This window comes from Sceloporus undulatus, chromosome 6, assembly GCF_019175285.1.
Source record: "Sceloporus undulatus isolate JIND9_A2432 ecotype Alabama chromosome 6, SceUnd_v1.1, whole genome shotgun sequence".
Lineage (NCBI taxonomy): Eukaryota > Metazoa > Chordata > Lepidosauria > Squamata > Phrynosomatidae > Sceloporus > Sceloporus undulatus.
In genome coordinates, this window is record NC_056527.1 from 30215978 (window position 1) to 30231290 (window position 15313).

Genomic DNA, 15313 nt, shown 5'->3' on the forward strand with positions numbered 1-15313 from the left:
TCAGTTCCCCCATAAAAATGCCCCAACACCTGCTATCACTGGGAGACAAACATGCACTTGAGATACCATTATCGGTCTTGTAGTTTCATCCAAATGTGCACACAAGTGTAAATATTGTCTGATATCCAATTCATAGGTTGGTAGAGCTCAAATCTCATCTGTGTGTGGACCCAAGGAGCAGAACCAGATTCCTCTTGAAGTACACAGTAGTAGTCAGTGGATTCCCTGGTACAAGTGTGTTCTCCTGGTCACTAGTCAACTGAGGAGTTGGGCCTGAGTGCTATCTGGCTCCTTTTGCACATCAGGGAAAGAAGCAGCAGTCTCTATTCATATGTCAGCAACAGGTTTCTAGCCATATCCTTCTAATTATTTATCAAAGAAATATACAATGGGAGTTTTATCTTGCCTTTTTTCAGAAACGAACTTAAAGGGAAAGCAGCTGAACTGGATCTGCTAAAAGAAGCAGTGGCAAGTGAACAGAAGAAATCAAGAGAGTTTCAGTGGACATTGGAGAAAGAGAGGACTAAAGTTGAACGCAGTGCAGGAAGAGAAAAAGAACAACTAGAGGTAACCAATATTAGCTCTAAAGATTTCCTAAGAATACAGAATTTGTCATAGATCTAGATCTTCAATCCTATTTTTTTGTACATGAGATAAGATATGGTGCATGGTTATATCTGCAGATTTCCTTTATGTAGTTTTTACTATTTCCTTCTAAGCTTGTCGGATACACAAAATTACCGTATTTTCCAGCGTATAAGGCGACAGGGGGTATAAGGTGACCCCCACGTCGCCCGCCGGCAGCATCCATGGCCTGCCCTCAGGGAGTCTCGCGCTGGCTGAAGGGGGCCTCTCTGGAGGCCTGAGAGGCTCCTCGGCAGCTGGACTCTCACCGCCATTTTTTTTCAAAAGGCAGCAGCCGGGAAAGCGATTCCAGAGCCAGCCGGGTCAAGGCAAAGGGCTGGCCCCTTACTTCTCCGCACCGCCGCCACCGCCGGGGATCCTCCAATCCTCCAGCGGCTTCAAAAGTCCTCCTCGGAAGCCACCGCCGCTGCCCCCAGGATCCTCCTCTCCTCCAGTGGCTTCCACAGAGGACTTCTGAAGCCGCTGGAGGATCGGAGGATCCCGGTGGCGGCAGTGGCATGGAGAAGTAAGAGGCCGGCCCTTTGCCTCGGCCCGGCCGGCTCTGGAACCACTTCCCCACCGCCACCACCGCCTTTTGAAAAAAAACGGCAGCAGGAGTCCAGCTGCCGAGGAGCCTCTCAGGCCTCCAGAGAGGCCCCCTCCAGCCGGCACGAGTGCCAGCTGGCTGGGAGAGGACCCAGCAAGGACCCCAGAGACAGGGAGGTGGATATGCCATTCACCTGTCTCTGGGTTCAAAATCCGGCGCATAAGGCAGACTTTAAAAGTCGCCTTATACGCCGGACAATACAGTATATCTAAAACAACAAGCCACTATATAAAAGGTAATAAATTCCACATGTCTGAATGGCCAGGTTTCCATTTCAGAACCAGTGTTGGGAATTTCACTTGTGGGTAGGCATCAACAATAGTATAATGCTATAATTTTTCATCTTCATTATGAAAACATAATGTTAAGTTATATTGGGTCTGAAGGTATCGAGGAAATGTTCGTACTAAATTGTATTCTAGATTAAAACTAGAATACAAAAGTAAAGATAAACTCATGATCAAGATCTTCCTAAGCTTTTGTTCAAGTGTCAGATAACCATTTTATTCAAGGTAGCATCTGCTTAAAATTCTGTTATCAGATTCATGCAAAGGGTCACTTTTTATTTTCTCTTAAGGATTTGAAATATTCTCTTGAAAATGAACAACAAAAAGTTGTAGAACTGACTAATCTTTTGGAACTTGAGAGAGAGCTGTCAAACGATTTGCAAAAGAAGATTGAATCCCAGGAAACGCTTAATGCTGCCCAGTTGTCACAGGAGCGCAGCTATAACTCTGAGCTTCAGGTACTCCTTGAATCTGAAAGGTTTAGAGTTCTTGAGGTAAGCAGTGCACTGGAAAGGGAAAAGGAGTTGTGTGCCCAGCTTCAGATGGCTGAACAGAAAATGCAGAATGGAACTTTTACACCAACGGAAGAATTACTTCAGGATCTACAGAAACAACTGGGTGAAAAGCATGATCGTATAGTTGCATTAGTTAGTGAAATGGAAAGGTATAAACTGGAATCTGTGCAGCTAAAACAAGAGATGGAAAAGGAGAGGCAGATTCAGAGGAAAACTCTACAGATCGAACAAGATGCTAATATCCTGGCACAGAAAAAAGCTCATGAATTGGAGTCCAAGGTGGAAGATCTTCAGTGGCAGCTTGGCGAAAAGAGGCAACAAATTCATCAGCTGCAGTGTGAGGCAGAAAAATGGCAAGAAATGGTCCAAGAGTTAAAACAAAAAGAGCAGAGAAAAGAAGCAGGAGTAAAAGTGGAAAATACAACTTGTCATAATCTAAATGAGGTATGGGGCTCTGAGAAGCTTATGTAATATTGTATAGAATCGTAGAGTTGGAAGAGAGCAAAAGGGCCATCAAGTCCAACCCCCTGCCATGTAGGAATTCACAACCAAAGCACCCCCAACAGAGGGCCATCCAACCTCTGTGAGAGGTGTGATGAATTAGTTTAGATTAGAGAAAGAAATAGTCATTGTGCTTATATTTGTCTTGCGTTAAGAAGCAAAACAATGCCTTGATCAATGCCCTCCTTCCCTGAGAACCTAATTCTTTATGATTGGAGAGGAGATGTCATCCTGGAACACCGAATAGTATGTCTCACTCTCAGAGAAGTTTGTAGCTCATCCATAAACTCTCTTTCCCATTCTCGTAGCCTAGAGGGAACAAATAACACTTGACAATCAGGAGCTCATTGCACTGATCATAAGCCCACAACTTCTGTCCAACAGGTACATGTTGATATTCATTGCATTAGGGATCTTTAAGATCAAAAAGAGGGAGCATGCATTAACTCAGTTTTCTTGCCCCATTTCTCCATTCATAGTTCAATTCATTAATTTTTATATTATTTCTCTTGACAATTTTAAACTTGAGGCTTTGAAACTTGATGAATTGGGGATCCCTTTTGTAAATATATAAATTATACATCAGAAACATATGCTATTTTTATAACTCAGCTAGCTTCCCTCTACTTTAACTGCAGCCAGTTACTTTATATTTTAGTTCTATTTTACAAATTAAGACTCAGTCCGTCAACTATAATTGCAGCTTCTGGAGCAACTTGCAGGTTAATAACTGTTACAAGTACAAGATAAAAAATTAGAGAAAACCAACAAAATAATAGTCATTGACAGCAAATAAAAATATTAACAACAATTATCATTTCTAAACTCAGATTTTGAAAACTTAATAGTTTATAAGGTTCTTAATATACAGTGGGCCCTTGGTATCAGCTGTGGTTTGATTCCAGGACCCCCTGTGCATACCAAAATCCATGGAGGTTCAAGTCCCATTAAATACATGGTTTTGATTTTTAGTATTTATATATATTTTAAAATATTTTCAAGCCATGGATGCTCAAATTTGTGGATAAGAAATCCATGGATGTGGAGGGCTGACTGTATTCTAAAGCAATTTGATAATGATAAATTCAAATATTTCAAATATTGTTATGGCCTTGTTTTTTTATACATGTACTATACATATATGCAAGCGTATGGTTGTTCTAAATGGTTGTTTGTCACAAAGTCTATAAGCTTTTATGACAGGTCAATTAATTAATTTTGGAAGATGCAACCTTCAAAGTCAGTTAAGCGATGGCTTAATCTTGTGTATAGATTGGATATTTTATTATAGAAGTACAAAATAATCAAGTGCATTTGTTTAGTTTACTTCAGAATTCATTTTCTGTATTTAATACAAGACAAACCTTCTCTCCCCATCATATATTTTACAGACTACATGGGATACGTCAAATGAACGAACAAGGAAGTGGGTTTTCCAACAGAAAATTGGAGGTGTTGAAACAAAAGAATTGTCTTACTCTGCTCTAATTGCCATGGGAAGTGGTGACAGTGGAGGAGATGCTACCAAGGAATGTCAGGACCTTCAGATGGTTAGACAGAAGCTGATAAATGTTTCTTCAAAAGTTAAACAACTAGCTAATAAAGCTGCCTGCAGGTTAGATTAATTTCTTGTGCTAATGCATATCATCCCAGCATTCGCAACCAGAATTTTCTAAAAGTGAATTATCTGATTTTCTTCTAAAGCTGTTTTTCAGTTGATTCCAGTAATTTGAGTGACCATCATGCCAAAATGTATTTGAAATGTAGAGTTTTCTCAGTTATGTTTGTATTGGGATGAATGTGTTCCTTTCAACAAGAGATTCCTGTCTCTCTGATTAACATCAGAAAATTGGGCGTGTTTATGGATTAGAGAACAGATTTCGCTCTCTGAGATCCTGGAGTCAGATGCTGCCCCAAACCTCTGGACATTTCCCACCAATGGTTTAGTATGACATACAAACCAAACAGAACCTAACACTCTGATTTGTCTCTTCCTCAACACAACAGAAAAATAAGCCACTGTTCATTCCATTGTGCCAGAGGTGAAACTAGTCAAAGTGCTGGCTCCTGCCATGTGTGGATGTTACACTTAACAATCTATGGAAAAAAGATCTGTGATTTGTTTAACAGTTCAGTCATTCTCCCCATTTTTGTCCTACACAAACAAAAGATGCTTTTGTTTATTCCAGATTACCATTTGAAAAATCAGATGATGAAGACTTTGTTGAGATACAAAACAACATTGAAGAAGTTCTCTCAGTGTTAGGAGTACTAGTGGGCTTGCCCAATATGGAATCAGAGGTCAGTAAAGGGAAAGCTGACACGTTGAGACATTTCTAATACAGAAAAATTTGTATGCTTTTTTTAAAAAAAATAAAAATTCTATACTTAAGACATTTTTTAAATGTGGAATGTTTAATAATGCATCCTTCAGATTTACACATAATTCCATGCACAAAAACCCCACTGAACTTAAAAGGAGCTAACATTTATAGAGCTAAGTATAGGACTGAATCCCTTTGATTTAGTAGTTAATTTATTTAAAATATTTCTGTTCCACCTTTCTGGCTTTAGCTGGAACACAATGCAGCTCACAAAATGCAGAATGATAACCCTCAAAATAAAATAAAATAATTTGTGTAATATTATTAAACTTGTGTATTTCCTGAACATATTTGCCAAATACGGTTAAAGAAAGTGGCGGCTATCCTTTTCCTTCACTTAAGCTTCCATTGTTCTTTTATTTTCCACAAATCAATTAGTTAGACAATATAAAGAAGCTGTTACCAAGAAAGCTCAGTGTTTTGCAGTAAAAGTTTTCCAAAAACAAGCAAAATGCTTTCTCCGCACTGTATCCACTTGTAGTTTTAACTTCTTAACCATTAAGATTGTAATATGTTTTTATTGGCGCTACACTCATACTATTTGTTTTCTTTTCTAGGTGAATTCAGACTCACCATCCTCTGCTTCATTGACTGAAAGATTACTAAAGCAAAATGCTGAATTGACTGGATTTGTTGGCAGACTAAGTGAGGAAAAGAATAATTTGAGGAATGCAGTCATGAAACTTGAGGAGGAACTTATACGATACAAGCAGACAGGAACCTGTGGAGACTCTGTATGTTTCTTCTTAGTTTGAATATACAGTCGGCCTTTCATATCCATGGGGAATCTGTTTTGCCCCCCGCTTCACAGATAAGAAAAACACGAGACCTCAAGTCGCGTTGTCCCCAGTGGTGGCGCAGTGTGCGCATAGCCTCATGCATGCACTGCCATTGAGAATAATGGGGCTTGCCATCCATGGATGCTCAGGTCCGCAGATGACGAGAACCCACTGTAAATATTTGTTCAGTCCATATCTCTTAAGACACTGCACTATGTTTTTTGTAGGTTAGAGCTAGGCTGTATCTGTGCCTAAATGCTTTGCATTTAATGTGCAAGTTTTTAAAAATTCAAGTAACATAATCTGATAATTGCTCAACATTTAATCTAATCTTGCTTTCCTGTGGTTATGAGAAACATCCTTCCATTGAAGTTGGTATTGCATTGAGAAGAAACCTGCTGTTGGCACCAATGAAGAGTTTTCTCCCAGTGTGAATATCAGGTTCAGAAGAAGGACCTTCTTGAGGACCACAGCAGAAGTGGAAATGGTTCATAATTACAAAATTATCAGCTGCTGTTGATTGCACTGTTGAAAGAAAAAAGCATTCCCTGTTAAATGCAAATATGTATTTAATCTACCATATAATTTGGCCTTTAGTATCCCTAGTTCACACACTTATTAAAGGGTGGATCCCATTGACTGAAGAAAAAAATGCAGAAAAATATGCATAGGATTAGACAAGACTGAAACTGCATTGCTAAACTCTCCCATGTTGGAGCAAACTCCACTAAACTCTGTGGGGTTTTCTCCTAAGTAGTCATGTATAGGATTGCTCTGTAAAGCTGGAATTCTGTTGGGGCACAAGCACTACGATAGCATAAAAGTAGTTGCGCAAGTAGGTCATGTTTTCTCATCGGTTACATGAGTGTGGTTCCTAGTACAGCCAGTCATTCTGCAGGCAAACACACAGCCCTCTCCCTCACTTCTGACTTAGTGGTTTGGGAGCCAATTGACTATTGATTGACCTCAAGGGCAAATTCTGCAGTTTGCAGAATTTGCAAATGCATTCTGCAGTTGGATGCATGACACTTGGATCCAGTGTGACTGCACTGCTGTATGTTTATGCTGCATTGAAAGTGCATAGGATCTTGGGTAAAGCTCCCCCCCCCTCTTATTTTAGGTGTCTGATTAATTTGACTTCCTTTGGTGTGTCTGTGATTTAAGAATTCATTCTATTTCTTTCATTACTGTTCTAGTCCTGATTTAACAGAGTTTTGTGTTCCAAATTATTAAACGCTTTTGAAAAAATATATGTTATCACACACACACAGAGAGAGAGCGAGAGAATCATATTGCACCTTACAACAAATTTTATTTGGCATAAGGTTTTGTGGAATGTATCCCACTTCATTAGATGCATGAATTTATTTAAACTCTGTTTTTGATGGAACAGACTAATATGGCTCCCCTTTTCTTTAAACAAATACAGATGGCCTTTTACAAACAATACATATAGTATCAACATACACCTGGAATCTTTCTGCCTCCCTGTTGTATCTGTAGTATTAGCATAGTGCTGTACATTTCAGAACATCTACCTGCTAGCATTACATAGTTGTGTCTCCTTATAGTGGTGGGCAAACACTATTGAATAGTCCCAACTGGAGTTAGGGCTGTTGATCAATTGTTGAATAGTGAGTCAACTTGTAAGCAAACTTCATTGATTTTCAGTGTCTCTCTTCTAGTTCACTAATAGAATTCAGGCCAAGATTTGTTAATACAGTAAATGGCATGTCCTTATTTTTATTATATTTATTACACTGTACAGTTCTTTATACAATTAGTACAATTGGCTTTACAGCTATATAGTGTGTTCTCTCTGTCCTTCTTTGCGATAACCATTACGTATTTAAACACCTTGATAAACCAGGTGTTATTTCTATTTTCATTCAAGCAGTAAGGAAACTCTTATGCCCATCTCAACCATGCTATATTTCTGATCAGTAGCAGAAGTGAGAAAATTTTCCTTTGACAAAACTACACAAACTCATTGAGTGAGTGATTAAGTACATGAAAAATATGTTCCAGGTATAGAATCAGTGAAAATGAAGTTATTTTACTGGTGTAATGAATACCATTTTCCAGTTACTCCTAGCAGGTATTTCTTCAGGGCATTTTAGAGGCATTTTTCAATTCTGATGCCACTTTCTTATCAAACTTAGCTTTTTCAGTACAACGAGTTAATTTTTCAACATTGTAAGGAATAAGAACATTAAGTATTGAGTCATTCAATGAACAGTAATAATGTGTAACAGGACGAATTACTTTTTAAAAGTAGCATTCCATGCTCTGGGTATTGCTTCATTAAGTACTGCTTCTGTATGCTATTTCAGTGACATATATAATAATCTCATTTGTTCATTTACAATTCCATTCAGTCCTGGTTGCCACAGCTAAGTAATATGAATATAATCATCCCTGAACTAATTTGGGTTCCTTTTTGCATTTCTTTTTCAATTTCACAAGACTTTCAGACTGTCACCACACAGTGGAGGAAATGCTGATATGCTCATTGCTTCTGAAAGAGAGACCTGGAGCAAAGAGAAGTTAAGTCTCCAGCAGTCCCTAAAGCAGGCTGAAGCAGAGCTGACTAAACTGAGGGCAGAATTAAGGAATGAGGCTTTTCTCAGAGAACTGGGGTCAGATTCAGAAAATGCTGCTTTAAAGGTAAGAGGCAATTTTAAGAAGAGCCAGCATCCTGTTGATGACACACACTGGCTTAATATCCCACTGTGCCAGTTTATGCAATTTTAAGGTCATTCTGAAAAGAAATGTCAAGTACCTCCTTGTGCAGCAACGCCGCTTTGCTGCAGACAGAGAGGGTGGCTCTTCTTTTTTCCCAAATGCAAAACTCCAACTATATAATAACCAGCCACTGATTGGCTACATATGTGCCAGCACCATCTTCTGCAGTTTTGTGCAGAGGTGGAAGAGAAAAGCCCTGGAGCAAAATGCTGTTTGAGATTTAGAGTCTCACAGCAATCCTACCTTTGTTTTTTTCATTCAAGATTTTGGGATTTTTTGCTTTAATCGAAATTGAAATGTTCTGAATTGGAAATGTTACACCCTTGCTCCCTATGCATTGTTTAGCCCCAAATGTTCAATTTACTTTCCTTTTTTTCTTTCTGGCTTTTCTTTTTAATAAACTGAAGGGGAAAGTAAGCATGTTGCATTGGCTGAAGTCCCGAGAAAGGATTATGCAGCAAGTGAAGTGTTTGTTCTTGTCAGCTCAAGGTTGAAGCTACAACTGATGTAATTGTGCTGCTCGCATCAGAAACTGTGGGAGGGTGTAGATCAGTTGGAAAGAATGATCTTCATATGAGCACTATGGTCAACAGAGCATTATACTTCTTACTGCATTATTTAATTTCATCTTCTTTCTAGAGAATTTATGGCAGATATTTGAGAGCAGAGAGCTTTCGTAAAGCTCTCATATATCAGAAGAAATACTTGCTGCTCTTACTGGGTGGGTTTCAGGAGTGTGAAGAAGCCACCTTATCTCTCATTGCAAGAATGGGAGGCCAGCCTTCCTACACCGACCTAGAGGTTATTACACGCCGTTCAAAGGGCTTTACACGATTTCGGTCAGCAGTTAGAGTATTAATCGCAATTTCAAGGTAGGATATAAGACATTTGTTTGTATGTATATAGTGTCCCAAAGCAAGTAGATCTATAGATTATGAAATAAGGCACTTGAACTGTTTAAACAAAGAGTGGATAACTGAGTGTTACCAGGCTACTGTGGTTCCCCAGGGAGCCAATGCACCCTTCCATCACAAAACCCCAAAAAGCATTTAAAGAAAATTTGCCCACAGTTCTCCTAAAAGGGTGCAGGAAGCAATTACATCCTATATTTCACCCTTTGTGGGCCATCTTAAATCCAGGAAAAGGCCATTTTTCCATCTAGTCAGTTCTTGTTTGAAAAAAGGTTTCTTCTTGTGCTGGCCAATTGGCCGTAATAAAATTATTATAAAGGTTTCTTCTGGGCCTCAAATGATGGGGGATCTGCCAAAAAATTGCTTCCCACTCCCCCATGTGGACATTTTGATGAAAAAGCAAATTGGACTTTTCCCCAAAAAAGTAATTAGGGGACTTGGGGCCACAATAGTGGCATTGGGGACAACCTATGGCCTGCAAGTCAGATTGCCCTAACCCTAATTTAAACCTAAGCCCTCTGAGAAGCCCCCAGATACTCTTAAAAACCTACAGTTAAATAAGGCATAAAAATATACAGGTACTGTATAGTTGGATTCAGTTTTGGCAAGAAATGGTCTGAGTTCTCTAGACAAGCTTTCAAAACAAGTGATACTTATTGTTGTTACTGCCACCACTGCTACTGCTTTGTTCCAGTGAACTTGAGCACAACAGCCCTATGAGGGAGATCAGGCTGAAAGAGAGAATGATTGGGCCAAGGTCAACCAGTGAGTTTCGTGCCTCAGTGGTGTCTAGAACTTGGATCTCCTGTGACTCAGGTCAATGCTCTGACCATTACGTTACAGTTGCCGTTGCTTGATTGCTCCTCCCTGACCTATACATGATGTATTTTACACTGCTCCGTCATTTCATTTATGATTCAATCTTTATACCACTAAAAGCAACATCATTATATAAAAGTCATGTCAACACCTGTATTAAGTTATATTTCATAGCCCAAATCCCGTAGGAATTTGGGAAATCAGCAGTAGTGTGAATGGGTCTACCCCAGTTGGTACTAGCATTGTGATTTAAGACTAAATATGTTGTTTGAAATAGAAATATATAATTTTAATCTTTATTTTAACATGCAGAATGAAGTTCCTCGTTCGTAGATGGAACCGGGTTACAGGTTATAGTTTACTATGCATCAACAGAGATGGTTTCAGCCAGAATTCAGGTAAATTTATATTACTGGTCAATACCCCTGCCCCCATTAAATATAATAGAAATTTCAAATTCTGACATTTTGGAATGGAGTATACAATGTTAAAGTAATGGATATCAGTCTAAAAATGTCATGAAGTAACTCCTGGCCCAAATATGAAATTTGGCCAATTTGATAATTACACAGTTAGGGCAGGGGTAAGTTATTGATTATGAATCACAGTACTTTGAGTGTCATCCTTGCAAAGTGAAGCATGTTTAGATCCCATTGTGAAATATAGTGTGTATTTATCCCTGGATATCACAACTAGAGTTAAAAGATGTCTAATTTTCATTGAATTGTATCTATAGCATTTGTCTTCATCTTTTATTCATTAACTACCAGAGAAGAACTGGTCATTGGCCTACATTGCCTTTCTTCCAAGGCAGAAGGTCAAAGACAAGCATTCTAATTTTAGCTGGATGATAGAATGAAACTCTCTCACATAATACTGGTACTTGTTGAAGACAAGTGATAAAATCTACAGTGTCAAATTTCTCATATCAGTGCTTGAAGTACTTTTTCTTTGGTTTGGAAGGGCCCACCTCTCAGCTTCTGAGTTGTATATAAAGTCGGTTTCTTTCATTTTCAGCTCTCATAGATAAGCTTAAATACTAGAGAACGGTGTGGTTTATAAATCAGTTGTGAATACTGTAGTATACAAATCAAGCGTTCATGACTTAAACGGTACAGTATGTTATACACTATAGTAATCTCCATTAGGGCTATAAACTGCAATAAATTATTTCTGTAAATAGTGTTAGTATGTAGAATTGAAATTTTTGCTGATCGTTAGCAAAAAGTTAATGTTGTTTTTATTAACATAGGTAGTGAACTACGACCTGATTCAATCTCTGGTGGTCTGGAGCTCTATGGAGAACACAGACACTCTTCTTATAGGTCCAGGTCAGAGCTGGAATCTCTCAGATCTCCTCTGTGTTATCAACCTAGGTAAAATTTCACTTTTTTGTTCTTCATTTGAGATATAGATTCTTTTACTGCAAACTGCATTTTCAAAGGTGGTATTGCTCTTAAGTACCAAGAGCAACGTGACATCTTTCAGAGTACGCTTTGTGAGTTTTCCAGAAGTGTCTACCTGTCTGCTGGCAGAAACTGAAGGCTGGACATGGGTCTGATGAAGCAAATCATATGAATCTTTGCATTGCCATGTACCATTCTCCATTTAGTTTTGTTTAAATATCATTTGCAAAATAACAAGTCTGTTACACCTGTATAGGATACAGATTTCCCGCCATTTATCTTAGTTATCAAGGTCATGTTTTGAGTTTTTCTTTCAAACAACATTCTTCCAAAAATATTTTGCATTCTCTATCCACACCTCGAGGCCATACGGACGGCTTGCTCAGATCAAATAGCCTCCTAGAATGCAGTTTAATCATGAGCACCCCTAAGACTTTTCAGGGCTCCCCACCGTGCCCCACTTGAACCTGTTGAATTGGAAAATTAGGCCAGAGCAGCCTAGAGTAAGGTACAAGGACCTGAAGCCAGAATACAAAATCAGCACAGCCCAATGTGTACATGTGGAAGTATTTCCAGTAGGTTTCTAGGATAGTAGAAATACCAACCTTTAAGTGCAAATACCTCAAATAAAAAACCAGTGGTTCCTCTCTTTTTCTTTTTCTTTTTTAACTTGAAAAACCTTTCTGGGAATCTATATTTTGTAGAATGGACGACATTGGCAGGCTTCATTTTTATTAATAATTGTGCAACTTTGTGGTCAACATCAGGCAGAGGCTGACCATAGAATTACACTGGAGGACCTACATATGCCTAGAGAAGTGTTTTCTCTAGGAAGCTCTAGGTCCTCCAGTGTATGACTCTGTGGTCAACTTCCAGCTTAGTTCTGCTGGAGGGCCAAGAGACTCTTCAAGAGCTCATAGAAATTAAATCCATGAATAATCAAATCCACAAAAATGAATGCTGCAAATGTGAAAGGCTGACTATAATTGATCCATGTGGCTTATAAATTGGTTTCCTTTTTTGAGAATCTGTTATATGAGAGATCATAAGTAAACAGATATATATGCGCCAAGATTCTGAACTGAGAGAAGTACATGTTATTTAGCTTCCACCTTGTAAACAGCACAACATGGTTGTTTGCATGTTGTCAAAGAGCAGATGCAATTAAGGTGTCTAAATGAATAGTGATATAGGCTCAGTAAGTCACACTTTCTCAGTCGCAGGCAAAGGTAATAGCAAACCCACTCTGAGCAAATCTTGCCAGGAGAATCCTGTGATAGGTTAACCTAGGGTTGCCATAAGTTGGAAATGACTTGAAGGTACACAGCAACAAAGCATTCAAATTAGGGGTGGTTAACTCTTGAGACTTAGCAGCAAGAAATAAGCTTTATTTATATAAATTAGTAGTTCATGATATCCTGAAAGAATGTACAAGTTTTCACCCACTGTTTTTCTCTTTAAGGTTCCAAGGGATCCATACTGATTTAAGCCCAGTTTCCCTTGCTTGTTCTCAGCTTCAGAATTATGATCCTGACAGGGCTTTAACAGATTATATTAATCGTCTGGAGGCTTTACAGAGGCGACTTGGCAGTGTACAGACAGGTAAATATTATTGTATTTGAATGATGATTCTTTTATTTTCCAGCTTACTTACCTGTACTTTTCTCACATGGTTGTCAGTGAACAAAGTTAACTGCAGAAGGCCTTTTGAAAGCCATTCTTTTCTAGTGAGAATGTATCTTTCTGCTTCACAGCACCTGCTTCCTACACTCAGCTGCATTCTGGCATCAGGAGATAATCTTTGCAAACATTTTCGCCACTGGCAGCGACATCAAATGAAATGCCTTCCGTAAAATCTGTGCTGCTGCTGTGCTTTTGTATAATGTGTACATTGTGGGACCAACATGAACACAGCTCAATGATTGTATGCTGTTCATCTTGCTGGCACCTCCAGAAAGACTGGAACCTATGTATATAGGCACTTTTTGTGGTCATTTGAAATCGATAATTAAATTTCATGTATATTTGTGGAATGCTAATTTAAACTATTAAATTATTGAAGTGTGTATTTATCAAATGAGTGAGAGGATGAAACATTTCTGTACTGAGAGTGCTGAATGTGTAGCTCCAGATGCACAACATTTTCTGATAAGGCTAAGTGAAGGACTTTTCATGATTTTATTCTATTTGCTACTGGCATTGCAGAGAGAAATATCACTTGTAGAGACTATTTTTGTAAAGGTAGAAGTTTTGAATTTTATGGGTATTTTGTCAAAGTACTGAAATAAAAACGATTTCATCCTTTTAATACTTGTGTCTGAATATATTTCAAAATAGGTTTTATGTATTCTGAATAAAAAATTAAATTTAAATCTTGAATACATTTAACCACCACAATTTCCACTATGACAGCTATGTTCATTTGTCATAACGTATTGTCACATTTTAAAACACTGACTGTTGTGGACTAACTGTAGCTCTGCTTTACCATAAGCTTTATAGCAAGGGTAGGCAACCTTTTTGACCCGGGGTCCAGGTTGCTGTCCCTCAGACAACTGGGGGGCCGAAGCAAAAAATAATAATAATTAAATAATTTTTAATAAATTATATAAATAAATGAACCAGGACAAATGTAGGACAAAATTTTCAGATGGAGGACATGCAAAAAATGCTGATTTTTTGAAAAATGTTAATGTAAATGTATGTTTCTGAGGCTTCTATAGACAATTGCCCCCCTTGCCCACTGTTTGCCCCCCTCCTCCTGATAGGCCAAAGGCCCTGGCGGCAGGACTGGGTTGGGACCGGTCTCAAGGCCTCACCGGGCCAGATCCGGCCCACGGGCCGTAGGTTGCCTACCCCTGCTTTATAGTTTAGTACACTTGAGTCCATGAAGGGCTACACTATAATACAATCTTTAAAGAGCCAAAATCTTTTATTGTATTTACATATTTGGGACAAGGAATGGACAGATGCCAAACTTGCAGCTACATGTCAGATACAAGCCCACTACAGATAGACAATTCACAAGTAGGCAATATGTTCAATACTTCCAAGTAGGGTTTTTTATAAATGTTTTATTCATAAAATACTGAGTTGTTGCCCCAGATCCTCTCTCAGGTGCATCTCCCATTCCTCATTGTCCTCCAGCACATGTTAGCATTACTTTAGTTTTGAAAGGCTCCAGTGGGTCTAGAAGGCATGTTTTTCATAATGCAAATTGTTATATTATTCGAATGCTTGGTATTATAATGAAAGTGAGAATAAAACCTTTCTTCTCTGTTGATTCTAATCTGAAACAGACCCTACCCCTAATTTACTTTGGAAGACGTGCTGTAACATATAAGATGCCATGGAAGTGACATCTTAAGTGTCTGGCTTTCTGGTGAGATTGCTTTTGTAGAAACACCTGCTACACATGGTTTTGAATTCATACAGAGAACACTCTGACCATTTAGTCATCCCATCACCAAATGTCAAATTCCAGGAGGGGAGTGATGAAATTCAGGCAATGAAGCAGCTGCTTTGAATTTGGAGGGGTGGAAGACTGGGTGCATTCATAGATCAAGTGCAGCACCACCTTCTTTCCTGCAGAGTTAATACATCTTGTCGTAATTTAGCTTAGCAGCAGTTGCTACCAGCGCTTGACAGCTGTTGGGCTGAGGACAAAGGGCTAGAAAATCGTGCACCCCATCCAAAAAGAGACATACAGTGGAGCCTTATTATCCATGGGCTTGC

At 38.8% G+C, this 15313-nt stretch overlaps 1 protein-coding gene across 5 annotated transcripts in view; it reads left to right on the forward strand.

Moving 5' to 3' along the window:
* Positions 1 to 13886, forward strand: part of LOC121932637 (A-kinase anchor protein 9-like) — an 86258-nt gene extending 72372 nt beyond the window's left edge. For all 5 annotated transcript variants that reach the window (XM_042471480.1, XM_042471482.1, XM_042471484.1 and 2 more), the window contains 11 exons: positions 417 to 567; positions 1809 to 2477; positions 3926 to 4149; positions 4724 to 4835; positions 5476 to 5652; positions 8164 to 8364; positions 9082 to 9314; positions 10485 to 10570; positions 11425 to 11548; positions 13041 to 13180; positions 13333 to 13886. In XM_042471480.1, the coding sequence (XP_042327414.1) occupies positions 417 to 567; positions 1809 to 2477; positions 3926 to 4149; positions 4724 to 4835; positions 5476 to 5652; positions 8164 to 8364; positions 9082 to 9314; positions 10485 to 10570; positions 11425 to 11548; positions 13041 to 13180; positions 13333 to 13376 (2161 nt within the window). In that variant the 3' untranslated portion in view covers positions 13377 to 13886. The remainder of the gene's footprint in view (positions 1 to 416; positions 568 to 1808; positions 2478 to 3925; positions 4150 to 4723; positions 4836 to 5475; positions 5653 to 8163; positions 8365 to 9081; positions 9315 to 10484; positions 10571 to 11424; positions 11549 to 13040; positions 13181 to 13332) is intronic.
* Positions 13887 to 15313: the final 1427 nt, after the last annotated feature.